This window comes from Lycorma delicatula, chromosome 6, assembly GCF_047948215.1.
Source record: "Lycorma delicatula isolate Av1 chromosome 6, ASM4794821v1, whole genome shotgun sequence".
Lineage (NCBI taxonomy): Eukaryota > Metazoa > Arthropoda > Insecta > Hemiptera > Fulgoridae > Lycorma > Lycorma delicatula.
In genome coordinates this window covers 116,562,326-116,580,758 of record NC_134460.1, presented here as the reverse complement: position 1 = coordinate 116,580,758, position 18,433 = coordinate 116,562,326, and the positions used below count along the sequence as shown (strand labels likewise).

Here is an 18,433-nt window from a genome sequence, read left to right as displayed (position 1 = left end):
TTTGGTGAAATATGGAAACTCGGAAAAAGGTTTCACTTCTAATTAGTCAATAAAATGTGTGATAAACTTATTTCACTATTGTGCAAGGCAGTTCATAACTACTATATTATTGAGGAAATTAACAAAATTAAAATATTTCCCTATAATTGTGGATTTGACATCGAAGTAGCGAATATGTCGTTTTGTGAAGAAAGATGGAAGTAGAAACGAACGCTTCTTACGGTTTATATCAATAAATAGTTAGTTACAAAGCGGAATCGTTAGAGAGTGACAACAAACATTTTTGAAAAATTTGATTTAGATTTTAGGAAACTGCTGCCTACGTTATGATAATTCCAGCAACAACGCTGGCATGTATACATATATATAAGTCAGAATTTAAGAATTAAATAAATATGCTGTATATGTGCTCTGTACTGCCCATTCATTAAATCTAGTCGGCGTTTCTGCTGCAGAGTGCGAATATATATGGCACAAAATACTTTATCTTGTTACGAAAATTTTACACTTTCTTAAGCTATTCAACTCGTCGTTGGACAGTAGTAAAAGAGCATTTTGAAGCTGGGGATGGTGGTTGTAGATCCGAGTCAATATATGAACATGACGAATAGGATTTTGAAATTGACAAGTACAATAACTCTGAGGTTGCTATTGAGTGTATGTCCATCTTCAGCAGATAAAAATAAATCTAAACGTAAAATCTTATCAAAATCACTATATAAAACGCGATAGTTGGCAAAATATGAAGCGTCTAGAGTTTCAATGATGAGATATGCCTTTGAAAACAACTCTGGATTAAATTGCAAGAGACAAAAATCTAACACCGGCAGCTCATTTAGAGGCTAAATCTTTATTGAAGAAATTGGCGAAATACTGTAGGATGTTCATGGTAGTGTTAAGGCACGGAATTTTCGAAAAAATTGATGCAGTAAATAAATCTTTTCAGTTTGTAGATATTGATTTGGGTGTAGCAGTGACAATTATAGATCTCTGGAGGAATATTTCCAAAACATAAGGGAGAATCGCTTTCAAGAATTTTTCAAAAAGGTGGCTGAGATTACCAGTGAATAGCGAGAATATGTTTTTCTTTAAAGAATCTAATAAAGGAATGAAACATCAGAAGGTGTCGAATGGACAGAACAGGGAAGAGATATTGTTTACTTTGGAAGAAAAATTGCATTATGAATGTTTTAATGTTACATTAGATGAACTTGACTTCTGAAATCGGCAAGCAAAAACGTGTTTACAAAGACGTGTAGAAAAAATTATGTTTTAATCACATTAAAAAAAAGCAAAAATGAACGTACTGAAGAAGCTGCGAAAAATTTGAAGAAGTGTTACTCTTGTGACTGATGAAATTATTGTAAATGATTTTCTACATTTTAAACATTTTTTACTTCAGTTTGATGAAACAGATTCTATACCCTTTGCTGTAGTAATGATGAGATACTTTGTGAAAAATAATGTATTAATTTGAGGGTTTCTTGATGTGTACATAGCGTTAGAGATTTATTTCACTTTGTCTATTTGTAACGCAACAGGAGAACAGAGTTTTTCCGCCCTGAAAAGAGTTAAAAACTTTATGCGGAGTACGTTGAAAGAAGGAAAGCTTTCACCTTTAGCTACTTTAACAATTGAAAACAATATGACTAATAACTTAAAATTTGATAAGCTAATCGATGAATTTGCAGAAGTCAAAGCCCGCAGAAAGATATTTTAATTTGCATTTATTTTATATATTGTGCGAGGTCCCAGGAAGAGAAAGAGAAATGATTAAATAAAAAGAGAAGCGGAAGAAAGCGCGTTATAATTATTATTACTCTCTTTTTTGGTTTAGCCTCCGGAACTACTGTAAGGTATTACTTCAGAGGATAAATGAGGATGATATGTATGAATGTAAATGAAGTGTAGTGTTGTACAGTCTCAGGTCGATCATTCCTGAGATATGTGGTTAATTGAAACCCAACCACCAAAGAAAACCGGTATCCCCGATCTAGCATTCAAATCTGTTCAAAAGTAACTCCCTTTACAACCTTTTGAAACTTAGAATTCTCGACTTCGAAATCAGCTGATTTGCGATGACAAGTTAACCACTAGACCAGCCCGGAAGGCATATTTATTATTATTCAAACATAGCATCGGGGCAGCAAAAATAATGTTGCCTAGGGCGGCAAACTACCTAAACATGCCATTGCTTTTATTATTGAACTATACTAGTAAATTAACTACAAATTATAACCTCTAAAACCAAAATTCAAATTATAATCCTTTTAACAGTGATAAAGTAAACTATAACATTATCTGCAACTTGAGAATTTACTACAAATTTTTGAAATAGTATTTGGTAATCTGTAGGTCACATTTATTTTACTCAAGTATTAACAAAATGATTACAGTTACAACATAATGGCAACAAGTTAATAGAGGTGATATAAAAACTTTCCTGGACTACTTCTAGCGCGTCAACAGATGAAGGCTACCTTAGAGTTATGCGAGCAGCGAGCCTAACTTTTAAACTTATAAGCCTAACCTAATCTAGGCAAGCCTAATCTTTCAACTTTATAATGCAGGTGCCAGTGACATTGATGTGCTTGTATTGAAACTTGTTAATTGGCATTTCTGTAATTAAGTGCATGTCTATGATGATTACGCCATCAATAAAAATTTAGAATAGAGCAAAGTGAAATTTTGCAATGAGCTAGGAAAATCGGCTACATAGAAATTCAGTTTGCTTCTACAAGCTTATTACGATGAGGCAACGGTTTAATTGGCACGCTTGCTTCAAAAGCGAAAAAATGTCCTTGGAAGGTAACGAACCCGCGATCCTGCAAAACTCCCACTAATATCGACCCCGAATAATATGTGAATAAAATTCATCGAGTATTCGTCCCCCGGGCCAGACAATGGCTGAAGTTTAGAATATAGAATTATATTGTAAAAGTTTTGAAGCGTTTGAAGGCGTACATTTGGCAAAAGCGATCGGATCTGTGGTGTTTGGAGAACTGGATTCTCCATGACGATAATGCACTCTGACACCGAGCATTCCTTATTCGTAATTTTCTCGTAAAGAACAAGTTATCTCTTATGCACCCGCCTGACTCACCAGATTTATCACTTGCTGACTTCTTACTTTTCCCATACCTGAAGATGCAGTTGAAACGACTCTGCTTCAACACTGTTGCCGAAATCTAGCCCAGAATCTCACGTTTTTCTCCACTAGCTTACAAAATAAGACTTTAAGGTTGCATTTCAGAAGTTGCTGGAAAGCTGAATCTGGTGCTTTATTCCTCAGGGTCATTACTTTTAAGGGGATATTGTTCAAATTTAGGTAAAGTACTTTTTCTTAACTAGAGCTTGTTCGGGGATTTTTGTGCATTACATGAAAAGTGCCAAACTTAACTGGGATCTCATAACCAAGTGGAAAAAGACAGATGGTAAGACAGGTGTTACCTTTCTGCTCTGGAGTTTTGACTCATCAACATATAAGCTAAAAGTAAAAATACTAACATTCAACTATTTGATGGTGAAGTAAAATATTATACAAACATAATAAATTCTTGCCAATCAAACTCTGTCACTACCTGGTTAATGTAGTATTAACAACGTTCTATCTTAAAACAAGCAAAACAAATTTTTCATATTCATACATACATCGTTAGATCATCTGGAAATGTTAGTTTTCCATTTCCTTGAAGGTTCATATGAACACCTGTCGCAGTACCTAAAAAAGAAATTTGAAAGAATTAATTTTAAAAAAATTATAATTAATTTCTTGAAGAATATATCCATTTTTAAACTGATAATGTTAAAAGGTTTTTACAAAAAAAATCATCTAGTATTAGTCTCCTTGAGAATAGGTTAAACTTAAAGCATTTGAGATTTGAGTGTGGAAGAGGATAGAGAGAATAAAAGGAATGACCTGAATAAGAAAAAGGGAGATGCTTAGCAGAAATGCTAAGAATATAAAAAATTACATTAGATTAGGAGAGTAAATTACATTAGACACACTCTGAAAGAGAAAGGATTATTTGAAACAGCTCTTTTGAGAACAGATGAAGGGGAAGATGAGAAAAGAAGGAGGAAACTGAACCTGATTTGTGAAGTTAAGAATGAAGACTATATATAAGAAGACCGAAGACATGGGGCAGGAGCTATTAACAATTGGAGACAATTGATTGTGTAAGTAACAGTCTTATGATATTCTGCCACTTGGAAGAATGTAATAAATCAAATACTTTGTTTTATTTTAGTTTTTACTTTATTAATCAATGTTGTTGTCATTAGTATTCAATTGCTTGATTTCACTATATTTTTTAATGAAAATATTGTAGTTTTTTTCTAAGCGAGATTTATGGTTTACAGTGCGACTTAATAACTAATGGACTAATTTTTGTTCACAAAATATATAATTTTTTATGAATAAAAATGTGATTGGATTAAGCCTGTGTTAGATAGTATAATCACAAAAATGTGCATTTGTTCAGTAAGAGCAAACTACCTTTAAAGTCATTTTAAAGATTAAAAAGTGATAGTAAAATGTTTGTGAACTAGTGTTTTTAGAAAAAAAAAAACAATATGTTTAAAACCAGAAACAGACTTTGCAAGCAATTAATGGTAAACTGCATTCTTACCCTGGTGAATCCAAAAAACTTGAATAAACATTTTGTAAAATCTGAAGTAAGGATGAATTTCAGTTCTGAAACCATGTTTAATAAATTAGATATTCAAAGATAAACAATAGTCGGTTAAGTATCACTTTGTGCAGTTGGTATTTATAAGTGAATATTCATGCCATGAATATTTAATTTATAAGTCAATGCCATGAGGTAAAAAGAATAAATAATGACACAATTTAAAAAATGGTAACAAAAATTCTCCAGATCAATATAAATTAGTATTTTATTTGAGTAATATATAAAAGTAAAATTATATTAACAATATGAAACAGTAGCACTTACGGCAAATTGTATCCAGTGTACATCGCATAATTGGATGTGAAATGTCAAAGGTTTCTGCTGGAGATTTTTTAGCCAAAAATTTTTCTAGTTCATTACCCTGTTCATTGAATACAGTAACATACCATGCCATTAAATTTTTATGAAACATTTTATTCGCTAATCTCCTATGTTTCCTCCACTGCTCCCCTAAAAAAAAGAAAAAAAGAAAGCAAATATCAGTTATTGATATCTTACGATTTTCTTAAAATTATGTACTGGTTTAGATTTATTCAAACAATAAAAAATTTTTACTTTTTTTGTTGTATAATGTTCATATCAATTTGTTCTGTTTTAGTATCTTCTTATGAATTAAATTGCTAATTGTAAGAATTTTTGCCCTTCTCGTTTTCCCTTTTCAACCAAACTTTAATTTTAATAATTAAAAATTATAATTTCTTGCCCTTTGCGTGACCAGTTAAATGAGCATCATCAATCTGAGTAAAACAATAAGGACTCAGCTGTTCTACAGATCCTGGCTTGTTCAATATGTACCTAGCAATTCCCAAATGAACTGATAGTAGGAAAGAAGAAACAAAAGGTTAGAAAGAGAGGTAGGGTAATACAAGACAAATATCCTCTTAGAAGGAAAGATGAGGGGAAAAATGATCCCTTTAACACAAATGAAAACTGTGTGAAACCCACTATATTATTTGAACAAATGTTCATTCATTTGCCATAATTAATCAGTAAATTTGTTAATTCAAATTTTTATTACTTACCAGAAAGTGAAAATGCACCAGCACTGCGAGCTTGGAAATAATGGAACAATGAACTTTTATCAATTATTTTCTGGTTACACAACACAGCCTGTGAAATACAATATGTAACAAATTATTTAAAAAAAAACGTAAGTCCAAACAATAAAATAGATTTATTTTTGTTTTTTAATTTTTAATTCGTATAATGGTGTCATCTCTCTCTTTTTTCTGTTTAGTGTCTAGAACCACCATAAGCTATTACTTCAGAGGTTGAATGAGGATAATATGTATGAATGTAAATCAAGTGTAGTCTTGTACAGTCTCAGGTCAATCTTTGCTGAGATGTGCGGTTAATTGAAATCAAACCACCAAAGAATCCACCAGTATCCATGATCTAGTATTCAAATCTGTATGAAAGTAACTGCCTTTACTAGGATTTGGATCTTAGAACTCTTGACTTCAAAATTAGCTGATTTGTGATGATGAGTTAACCACTAGACCAGCTCAGTAGGCTATAATGATGTCATCTGTTAGGATAAGTTAAAAAGTGAACCAAAGATAATCTGGAAGGCTTATAATTTGGGCTCATAAGTCATTATGTGTTATTAATTAGACTCAAAAAAGAAGAATATGGCTTCATACAAAATAATATCAGAAAAGTAACTATTATGATTAGGTATCTGATTAATCTGTCATTTTCTTGAGAAAATTACTGCACATTTCTTATGCTGATACAAAATTTTTAATCTGTTTTCATTTTCAAATGTCGTTCATTTATGTACTGATACTGATTTTTTTCTTTTTTTAAATTGCTATCATACTGAAATCGACATTGAGAAAATCAAGAAAACCATGGTTAAAAAAATTGAGTTCTTTGATATCTTACCTTATATATATATAAAATTAATGTTTGTTTATTTGTCCTGCATGCATTCTTATACCATTCATCTGATTATGATAAAACTTTGGTGAGTTGTATTGCGCATGCCTGCGAAAGTTTCTGAATTAGTTTGGACCCGCAAGGTGGCGCTAGGGTCAAGATATTTTGAAAAATTCTATTTATGGTCTGGTTTGGCTCAGAATATGTGTTATTTACATGGAAAGAAATACCTCTGCAAAAAATTGATCCTATAGATGGTTCTATAGATGGTTCCTATTGTGGTTAAGATATTTAGAAAAATTATATTTATTGACCGATTTGGCTCATTTCCAGAATATATATTAGTTACGTGAACAAAAAAAAATTTACAAAAATTATACCTGCTAGGTGTCGAGATATTTACGAAACAAAAAAATACATAAGCAGACTTTCAGATATATAAAAGACTAACAGATATATAAAAGAAGAAAGTTGCCTTTCATATATATATATATATGAAAGGCAATGTTTGTATGTGTGTCCACTGTAGACTTAAAAACTACTGGACCGATTTACGCACAGGAAAAAGGGAAAATTGGAAAAGGGTAAAAAGAGAGAAAGGAAAGGGGAAATATTGAAAAATTAAATGGGGAAAAGTGAAAATGGGAATAGGGAAATAGAGAAAAAAGAAAGAGGAAAAGGAGGGGGAAAAGATAAGAGGGCAAAGGGCAAGGGGGCAAAGGGCAAGGGGGCAAAGGGCAAGGGGGAAAGGCAGGAGGTGGGAAATGGAAAGGGGGAAAGGGAATAACGTGAAAGGTTAAATTTTATGCAGTTCTGTAATGTTCAGTTTTTTAATGCTTATCAAACTTTCAATTGTGTTCATTTAATCTATACTCAAATCTTTTCTTTTTTTCCTGTTTCTCTTCCGGGAATCACCGTCAGATATTACTTCAGAGAATGATTGAGGATGATATGTATGAATGTAAGTGAAATGTAGCCTTGTACAGTCTCAGGTCAATCATTTCTGAGATGTGGGTTAATTGAAATCCAACCACCAAAGAACATCGGTATCCACGATCTAGTATTCAAATCCGTTTAAAAGTAACTGCCATCACTAAGATTTGAACGTTGGAACTCTCAACTTCGAAATCAGCTGATTTGTGAAGATGCGTTCACCATTAGATCAACCCAGTGAGTTATATACTCAAATCTAGCAATAGCAAAACATTGCTGGCTAGTACTTAATAAAACTAACTTGTTAGAAGCTATAGAATTTAGAAATTGGATTGCTGGAATAAACAGGATACTTTTTCATGTAATTCATAACTTACAATTCTTCTTTTTAAATGCTGAAAAACAGTACGATCAAAGAATTACATGCTCATCTCACTCTTTTCTGAATCTCAGCTCACCTTTCATCATCTTCTACTTTTATAATTATCATTTTGTTTTTTTAGATAGTAAATAACTCCTCTTTCTTAATGTATTAAAGTTCAAACTTTCTTAATGTTTGAAATATTTTATTCCATCCTAGATTAACAGATGCTTCCTCCAGATTTAAAATGCTACGCAAGTGTGCTTTCAAAAGTTAGCTAATTATGTGCTTTCAAAAATTAGTTAATTATCAATGTCTAGATGCTTAAAGTATCTTCACTGTAGTTTTAGATAGCACATTTATGAATGTCACCCACTTAAAAAAGTTAGGAAACCTCTATATAACCAATATTAAATTCAATCTATGTTGCATGTATTTGTTAATATGTTGTCTTTGACATGTTTAGTGTCTACTGTTTGTCATGCTTTGTTAGTTCACGTTAGGATCTAGTGCATTTTTTATTTTCTTGAAAGCGACAAAGTCATTTTTTCTCGAGAATTTTAACATTTTTTATATGATTGTGGTTAATTATTGTATGATTATGCTATCTGCTAGTATTTTTAATACTTCCTTTCAGTTACTTTTCAGTTGCGAACAGAACACAGAAAAATATAAAATTTTCTTTCTTTTTGATAAAGATGATAAAAGAAATATTAAGTTTGTAGAATGCTAGTAAAATTTCCTTCACCATACTAGCCACCACACTTTCTTCATTAGACCTGCCATAGATACTGCTTTCTGGCCAACACTCCTAAGACAATGCAATTAATATAATACCAATAACTAGATCAGGCTACATTAGTAACATAAATATTTAAACCCATTTGAAAGCAACTATTATTTCTCTTGAACTGGAAATGAATATGAGTCCTGCAGCTTTACATAATACTGTAATAATAAAAGTAAGATAAATATACTTAAAATTTAATGAAGTGATAGCAACAGCATTTTTGCATTAAAAGTAATGAATATAAGAAAGTTAAAGTAATATTTTCTTTCTTGTATATGAGTATATTTAATTATATGTACCTCTACGTCCTTAGGATGAAAAATTGCAATTATCAGTCGATTTCCCATCCAGAACCGCACAGGTTCTTCTGAACCATATTTTCTTAGCATTTCAGAAACTTTGTAAATAAAATCTGAAAATAAAATATAATTATTAGTTTTAATAATTATAAGGCGTAAAATACATTAATTTGCTTAAAAAAATGAATTAATTACATATTAATTTTTTAATTCCAATTGTTTATGAATTATTGGTTGAATAATATGTAAAGATAACTCTTCAAAATTATAAATGCCTCCTATAAAAACATTCTGGAATTTGCTCTTTCAAAATCTTTTGAAACTAATCATCAATGGCTAGATGCTTAAAGTATCTTCACTGTAGTTTTTGATAGTACACTTATGAATGGCATCCACTTAAAAAAGTTAGGAAACCTCTTAATTATATAACTGAGTATTAAATTCAATCTATGTTACATATATTTGTTAATATGTTGTTATCTTTGGCATGCTTAGTGTATTCTAATGATTATCATATCTTGTTACTTCACATTACAATCTAGTGCTTTTTTTTTTGTCTTGAAAGCGACAAATCTTTTTTTTTCTCGAAAATGTTAACATTTTTTCATGATTGTTGGTTAATGTAGTTAGTATATGCTATCTGTCAGTATTGTTAAAATTTTTTTCTGTAATTTAAGCAGGATGTTGAATATAACTATGGATGAGTGGCCACTTACCTATATCAAGATCTTTTACTTTATTGAGTTTTTTTAGAGTAAAAGTAGTTGACTAACAAAGTAAAAAATTTTATAAATATAACATTTTGTAAAAATGTTTCAGCCAATACTAAAAATGATTGAGCCTACTGGAAGACCTGGTTAGGTGCAGTATTTATTATATGTAAACAAATTTTTTTCTGTTGTAGTAGTGTTAAAAGTTACAATTTTGATTACAGTTGTAGAATATATAGTATGTTGATGATTTCTTGTAAGGGTATGTTAGAATAGAATTTTTGTTATGTCAAAGGATTCAGAGTTATGTGGAATGCACTCATATACGTCATTAATTTTTTTGTTAATTTATTCATGCTTTTTAGCACTGTCTTCCAGTGTTAAGTATGATGTAATGATGTCTAACTACTGTATGGAATTGCAGTATGGGTGATGACATGTTTAACTAGTGTATCTGATTTGTGTTGTTTCAGTTTGGTGAGAGGTACATTTATTTCAGAAAATGTTTGTGTGTTTTTAATAATAAATTATATATTTTTTTTTACCTCTTAAAAGTTTTTTTGTTTGTAATTTCATTATCTCACCATCTTTAGAGCAATTATGTTACTTTATTTAATGTATTTAGTCACTGACTTCTGTTGTGGTATGTGTTGTTGTTGTTATAAAGCTGCTGTTTTAATGTTGACTATATCATTGTGAATTATCAAAATTCCCTGTCTTAAAAATAGGTTTCTGATGATTAAACTGACATTAAACATTTATGAGAATGCAGAATTAATCTCAAATTAAAAAAACCAAGTGTAATTATCATACAAAAATGAGTGCAGGAGCAGATATGTGTAAGAACTTCACACCAACATTTAATATTTCATGAATTAAGAGGATTATTCACTAGGTTAGAATTTATTGCTAGGACAGAAGTTCAGATAGCAAATAAATAAGTTTAAAACAAAGGTAATAAAATGTAAAAGAAAGGAGGGGAATGAGGAATAAAATATTAAAGTAAGGAAACATAAAATACCAGAAGCTGCAAAATTTTATATAAATAGGGAAATTATAAATGGATTAAATAAAACATCAAAAGCAAACAGGTACAAAAAAATTCATTAAAAGAAAGACATCTGCTAGTACCAATTATAGATATAAATATTTTTTCAATGTATGTATGGTAGTTTAACTTTGAAATATGAGTGTACATATACTGCTTGTGATAATTATACATTGATGATAGGAAAAACAAAAAGAAAAATATAGAGACCTTTTAAATGAGACATTAGAAATCAGATAAGTTCATCAAATTATAAAGTTTTAAAACAATTATCACTTATCTTAATATCATTTGAAAAGAGAAAAATCTGTGGCAGAATCTTGTAAATAAATAAATTGTGGTTGGTAGACATTTATTGGGAAATCTAGATTTTGTTAATTTAGTAATATAAGGTAATTTACATATGCAGAAGTAAAAAGTGTAGAAAAAGATAAATAATAGAATTTAAAACAAATTATTAATGATAGAGAATATAGTAAATATATTCACATTAAAATATTAGTGACAGGCTCAGAAAGAAATAGAAACTGCATCAAATTTTCAACTGATAGAAAAAAATTCATGTAGGGTAATTAATAAAAAATTTTTCAGATCTTTGTTTCTAATATCTTTTTTGACTGATAGATTGATTAACATAATAATTTTTTGAGCTTTATTTTTTAATTTTTTTTTTACAGTAATTTATTTAGAGGTGGCTTTGTTAGGAGAGTGTAGTACATATGATATATGCTTCATCCTTGTTTATCCCTAAAGGAGGAGCAGCATCCATTGTTCACCCAATGATTGTATCTTGCAACTTATTTTATCTCTGAATCATTAAGCAGGAATGTGTTTTACTTAAAACTCAACAGCAGAATGTGGATTCAATGTTTTATTGAGAACCTGAAGAATTGAACTGGACTTCAAAATATCAATTTCCTGCTAGGGAAGGCAGATGGTAACTATTCTGCACCATCCCAACATACTGTTTTATTCAACAAGACACTATCACCAATAATTTAATCCTGAAGAAAATTGCTTCAGTAAAAAACTAGCTGTTTTGTATTCAAAAAATTAAACTAAAAACATAGTATAAGCTTAAAATTGTTGTATAAATAAATAATTACATAAAAATATATTAGAAATCCAGTTCTTCCATTTTCTGTTGGAGCTTTCAGTATTAAAACAATTTAAATTTATTCACTTTTTATTTATGCATAATTGTACTTTAAGAAAATTTTTTTTGAGTTATTATTTGGTTCCTTCCTCACAGTGCTGTTGCTCATATTATTATAAAACTTAAGTATATTACACTCCTTGCCTAGTTAGCTTAAATCCCTCTACAAATAACTTGATCCTTCAGGTTAGGGGTTAAGGCAATAGATTAGCAATCTATCACTGGGAAAAATGTTGAATTGCTTTCAATCCAGAAGCCAGGCCTCAGAATATGGACAGGTTTAATAGGAAAAACAATGGAAATGCCAATATACTATGATTTTTGGAATGTGGAACGTAGTGGGAATTGGTACAAAACAGAGTCAGGTGTTTGAGTTCCTTAAAAGCAGTGTAACTGATATTGGAGCTTTTACTGAGATGAAGAAGAATGGCAAAGGGAGTGAAGAGTGCGAAGATCATATTTTTTCCTTCAGTGGAGTGGCCAGGGATCGCAGAGCTAAAATGGGGGTTGATATTGTAGTGAAGAAGAAATATGAAAAGTGTGTTAAGACTCAGGAAGAAATTAGTGAAAGAATTATGCGGATGGAGTTGGAAACATGGGAACATGTTGTGGTTGTATTTTCTGTGTATATACCCATGGATGATGCAGACAGGCTACAAAGGAAGAATTTGAGAGGGAATTGATTACTGTCTTGGATAGGGTTAGTCAAAGGAAGAAAATTCTGATATTCGAAAACCTAAATACAAGACAGGTAGAAGGAATGATGACTTGATTGTTGGGTGTTTTGGTGAGCAAGAAATAAATGAAAATGGCTGATGTCTGATTGATGTATGTTGAACTTATCAGTTACATACTATGAACGGTTTTTTCAACATAAAGACATTCACCAACACACACTTGGATACAACCAACTAGGAATATAAGATCAGTGATTGATTACTTAGTTCAAGGGCAGAAGTCTCAGTAACAAGCGTTAGATGTGCAAGTTTGTAGAGGTGCTGAGTGTGGGATTGATCACATATTATTGAGGAGTATGATCTTATTTAAGTTTAAAAGACAGAATAAGAGGGATTGGATTGGGGCAGATAAACAGTTAGAAACAAAAAAAGAGTATTATATAGGTAATCTGAGCTAAGATTTAATTTAATTTTTGTACAAGTTGAGATTGGCAAATATAATATAAAGGAGGTGCAGCTTGACGAAGATGTTGGGAAGGTATGTAATCAGTTGAGGGGATGTATTCATGAAGCTGCCAGTGAAGCTCTGGATGAGATAAAGAATCTGGTGTGGATGAAGTTTTGGTGGAATTAGGAGATTCAGGAGATGGTCTGAGAGAAGAGGAGACTTAGATGTTTGAGCAGTAGAGATGGCGAGGATAGGAAGGAATATATGAGTTGTTTCAGTAATGTCAGAAAGGCAGTGAAGATAGGCAAAAATGAATCTTGGCATAGGAGATGTGAAAACATTGATGTAAACATTGGAGAATCAAGAAAAAAGAAGCACTGGTAGTGATTAGAAATTTGAGGAAAGATGAACGATACCATGCGAGGGTGGAAATGGTTTAACTGAATGTCTAGAATGTGTATTATGAAAATATGTTTACTGAAGATCAGATGGAATTCATGGGTAACTTGGAAGTAGAAGTAAGAAAAAGAACAGATGAAGTCATGTGTGCGACAATGAAGAAGGAAATTTGTGATAGGCTGAGAGTTAATAAAGTTGGAAAATCGTTGGGTTGCAGGAAAATTCTGATGGAGTTGGTGAAGAAAGCTCCAGAAGGTGTGGTTGATATATTGGAAAATATTTTTGACAAGTGTCAGTTTGAAGATGAATTTTTACAAGATTCCAGATGAGTGGAACCTTGTATAAGAGGGAAAAGGGGAGCAAAAACTGATTGTCATAATTAACAAGGAATTAGTGTTACTTACTATGTCAGAAGGTTGTACGGAGAATGTCAGAAAGATTGGAGAATGCCTAAGATACAGTATTACTGAAAAACTTATTTGAGGTATTGTACTCCAGTTCAGTTCATCATAAATATCCAAATGCAATTAAACCCGTGTATAATGATCACATGATTATGGTTAAAGTGGGTTGTTATCTGGGTTCAATCCCACTAGAGGTCTGCGTCAAGGTTGTCAGCTTATCCACGATGTTGTTTAAATTATATATTAATAAAAGTTTTGAAGGAGCAGCAAGCAAATTAAAGAGGTGGGGGTGCAGGTAGAGGTAGACGATGATTATATACATCCACTACTGTTTGTGAATGATTACAGTTTTGGATGATTATGATAATGAATACACGATGAGGAAGCTGGTGGAAGTATATGAGAAATGGGGTCTGAGAATAAATCTTGACAAGACCAGATATAAGAATATATTGTTGGCAGGAAGATTTAAAAGTAGAAAATTTAAATGTCAGTGGCAATATTATTAAAGGTGTTGAAATGTTAAATACCTAGGAGCTAAGGCTGGAACAAGTAAGGATCAGGCTTGTTTGGTTGTGCAAAACTGCAACTCAATATGGTGGTCTGTTTTGTGAAAGGATAAAAAGATACGAATTTACAACTCGGTAGTTAAGAGTATAATGCTGTTTGGGGTAGAAATCTAGGAACTGAGGAAGACAGATGAGGGGAGATTGATGGTGGTGGAGATGGATGTTTTGTGGAGTTTCACGATTACAACATATTCGGAATGAAGAAATCAGATGGAGGGTTCCAGTGACGAGTACTGTTTTGGAGGATGTAGAGGTAAGGAGATCAAGGTGGTACTGACATGCAGCCATACAGGTGGCTTCGAAAATTGTTGAAGTGGGCACCTGAGAGGAGACGGAGGCGAGAACGTCCTCTGAGATCTTGGATGGAGGGCATGATAGAATCAATGAATAGACGAGGGATTAGGTTTCCATGTCCGAGATGCTCCAGACATCTCCCGGTATTACGTCTAAAAAGAGTATCTCATTCCAACCTCGTTGATACCCCGCATGACTAGTTCGGGAAGGGGGGCGAATTTGGGGGAGTTGGGGGTCAAAAAAATATTTTTTTGACGGGACTCCCAAAAATAAGATTTTGGGGGTGTAGGTGTATTTTTGGGGGTCGGGAAAGGGTCAAACCCAATTTTCGGCCAGAAGACCGAAAACCAGGTCAGAAAGGATTTGATGGGGTGTTAGGTAGGGAAGGACCCCAAACGTACAGACCCGAGGTATGGGCCCAATATTCCTATCGGGTCCTGAGGTAACGGGGAAGGAAGTTCCCCTGCTAACTACAGTGGGATTTAAAAAAAAGACGAAGGTTCCACTCACCTAATGAAAAACTGGGAAAATTCTCTAAGTCCTTGTTTACAAGAACCAGAGTGACGTCACACGGCTGAATTTTGATGTGACCGGTTTGAGTTTTTGCCTCAGCCGTAGAAAAATAATTTCGTTCAATTTAATCAATATACTTTGTAATAAATATTTCAATAATAGACTGAAATATTTAAACATCTAATATGAGCATGATAAAACCGTTCACAAAAGAGTAGCAATATCATTATTTCTACACGATTTTGAATGAACAGTATCCTCAGCTAGCGCGTGACGCTAGTTTACTATGAGTCTCACATACACAGTCCAAGAGCAAGTTAATATAAGAGTGGTAAAAACGACCTCTGTTCACTAAGTGTTCTTATAAATCCATATTTTTCTAGTATTTTATGCTGTTACCAACTTTTTCAGTATTAATATGAAATTGCAGTAATTTTATATTTTATAATATTAGTAACATATAGTATACAAACCTTCATGAGTATTATTTATAAAGAAAAATAAATTTCCAAAAAATGGAATGCATGGAGGTCCTGGTAATTTTGCCACTAATTTTTCTATACGTCTTAGATTTAATCTTATCTGTATCATGTAGATAATAAAAGTAATTATTATTACTGACATCAACCATTCAAAAATTGGAATCATTGCGATCTGTAAATAACAATGAAAAATATTTTTGTTTTTATAATATAATTATAATCAACGAAGAATTTATGATTAAAAAAAAAACAAATTTTCATTCACTTATATTAAATCTTTAATTATTATTTAATCTGTTTAATTATTATGTTTATTAACCAGCACATAATGTAATGATAAATTAAAGTGATGATATGTATCCATTTTGTATTAAAGGAAATAATTTAAATTGATTTTAATTGTAGCGTATATATTTTCGTTTAAAACATGAAGTAGCTTCCTTTAAAAAAGTTGTAACATTTTTTTTTTAATTTTATGTACAACTAGCTGTACCCGTCACGCTTCGCTGTGGCACATTGTGGTTGCATGGATGAGAAATGAGAAACAAAACAAAGCATATATTTCATAGAAGTTTAATTTTACAATACTTGTGGATATACAATATTTTTTGTTTTTCCACTGTCTGCGTAGATATAAAGGCTATCTGGTTTGCCGACTCGGGAACACGCACATACAATTGTCCATGTGAGAAGCAATCCGCATCTAAATCTAAATCACACAATTCTAAAGATTGACCTTGAACTTTATTGATTGTGATTGCAAATGCCAATCGAATTGGGAATTGCAATCTTTTAAAATGAAATGGTGTATCGGTCGGGATCATGGGTATTCGAGGAATGAGGACATCTTCACCTTTGAAAGGCCCCGTTAAAATCGTTGCTTCCACTACGTTATTCATCAATTTCTTAACTGCAAGTCGCGTGCCATTGCAGAGTTTTGGCCGATTAATATTCCGCAACAGGATAATTGGCACACCTATTTTCAATTTTAATATGTGTGGTGGCATCCCTGGCAGATCAAGTGAGTTTAAAAATTCCGTTGGATAATTAACTACTTCATCTGCTTCCACAACGGTGTCTATCGACTTAATTTCCTCACTTGACGTAATTTCCTCACTTTGAATGCTGGATTGAATTACATTATTAAGTTGATAGACATCTTTATTCTTTACGGCAAGGATAGCTCGTTCACTGAGCCAATCGTGATTTCTATGATTAATTTGAATATCAGGAAATACTTTTTCGATCCGTTCTTCTATCGATGTTACTAAATTACAAAAATTATCAGGAAATTATATTTGTCTAGACGTCTCATCGACCAGCAGCTGTCCGTTTCCAATGTCCACTAACTGTCGTGAGAATACCTCAGCTGATGGATCATTCTGCAACTGGACACCCATATTCGTAGTCAATTGCAATGTACGTACGTGTCGCCACAGTGTTGAATATTTCAGGCAAGCATTTATTTCGTCTGCTGGTGTCGATCGAGAAATTACAGGCAATGTTTGCCTAAAATCTCCTGCGAGCAATATCAAAGCATTACCGAATAGTTGAACGTTTCCACGCAAATCTCGTAACGATCGATCAAGAGCTTGAGCTATTTTTTATGTGCCATCGTGCATTCATTCCAAATAATGAGTTTACATTTTTGTAATACTTTTCCCATACAGAATGCTTTAGAAATATTGCACGTGGGAGTCTCGATGATTTGCATGTTTAATGGCAACTTCAGAGCTGAATGCGGAGTCCTTCCACCTGGTAACAATGTCGCAGCTATTCCAGACGAAGCAAGAGGTCTGTCATTTTTTGATCGAACCGTTGCTAGAATCAATCTAATGAGGAATATTTTCCAAGTTCCTCCTGGAGCATCCAAGAAGAAGGTCCCCCCAACACCGTCATTTATCATTTGCATTATGCGATCATAAATGCCTTTCTGTTCACGCGTTAATTTGGGAATGTTTGATTGGACATATGACTGAAGATCACCAATGTTGTAACTCTGTTCACGGCGTAAATCCACATCAAATGAAGCAATCGCAGCTCGGGTGGATGCTGGCATTCCCGATTGACTAAGAACTTTATTTGCATTAGCTAAGCACTTGTCTTCAATATTTATCAATGCTTCGTTGTAAATGCCTTCTGTAAATTCAGACAAAAGTGAATATTAAACCTAACAAAGGATTTTTTTGGTCATTATGTAGGGATATTATTTTGTGTGTATTTGGTTATTTCGACTTTTTTTGTTTCCATAGTATTAAGTCTATCTGGGCTATAAGAAAGTTGGGTGTTTTAATTTATTTACTGTAAGTCACCCTTCTTGGTGCCTTTTCTTTTTGTTTTGGTGTTTTTTAAAAAATAAAATACAGATGTTTTATCTGTTAAATATAATTCAAAGAAATTTGTTACTTAATCAGTTGTGATTTTGTTTACATTGGCAAAGGCCATACGGGCTCTTTGTGATTGGTCGTTGTGTTTGACAACGGCCATCTTGCATTAATCTGATTGGTTTTCCTTTGTTTACATTTCCAAATTAAAAATGTACAAATTAAAAATAGATAGATATATTTATTAAAAATAGATGAAAACAATCTTTGATGCGGGTTATATATCGTGCTAAAATTTGAGCTCAATCGGTGCAGAACATTTTGAGTTTTTGAAGCGTACACAAACGTACTTAACATTTTTATATATATAGATATCAATATACTACTACAGAAATAAAATAGATTATCTTATCGTGACTGATAAGATAATTCATCAGTAATATTTCATCTT

The 18,433-nt window shown here is 32.2% G+C and overlaps 1 protein-coding gene across 3 annotated transcripts in view; it reads right to left on the bottom strand.

Moving 5' to 3' along the window:
* LOC142326140 (cytochrome P450 4C1-like) overlaps nt 1-18,433 on the bottom strand; it is a 72,943-nt gene that overhangs the window by 32,636 nt on the left and 21,874 nt on the right. For all 3 annotated transcript variants that reach the window (XM_075368347.1, XM_075368349.1, XM_075368346.1), the window contains exons 2-6: nt 15,650-15,830; nt 8,959-9,071; nt 5,717-5,804; nt 4,959-5,144; nt 3,652-3,721 (exon numbers count right to left, since the gene is read on the bottom strand). In XM_075368347.1, coding sequence (XP_075224462.1) covers nt 3,652-3,721; nt 4,959-5,144; nt 5,717-5,804; nt 8,959-9,071; nt 15,650-15,824 — 632 coding nt within the window. In that variant the 5' untranslated portion in view covers nt 15,825-15,830. The remainder of the gene's footprint in view (nt 1-3,651; nt 3,722-4,958; nt 5,145-5,716; nt 5,805-8,958; nt 9,072-15,649; nt 15,831-18,433) is intronic.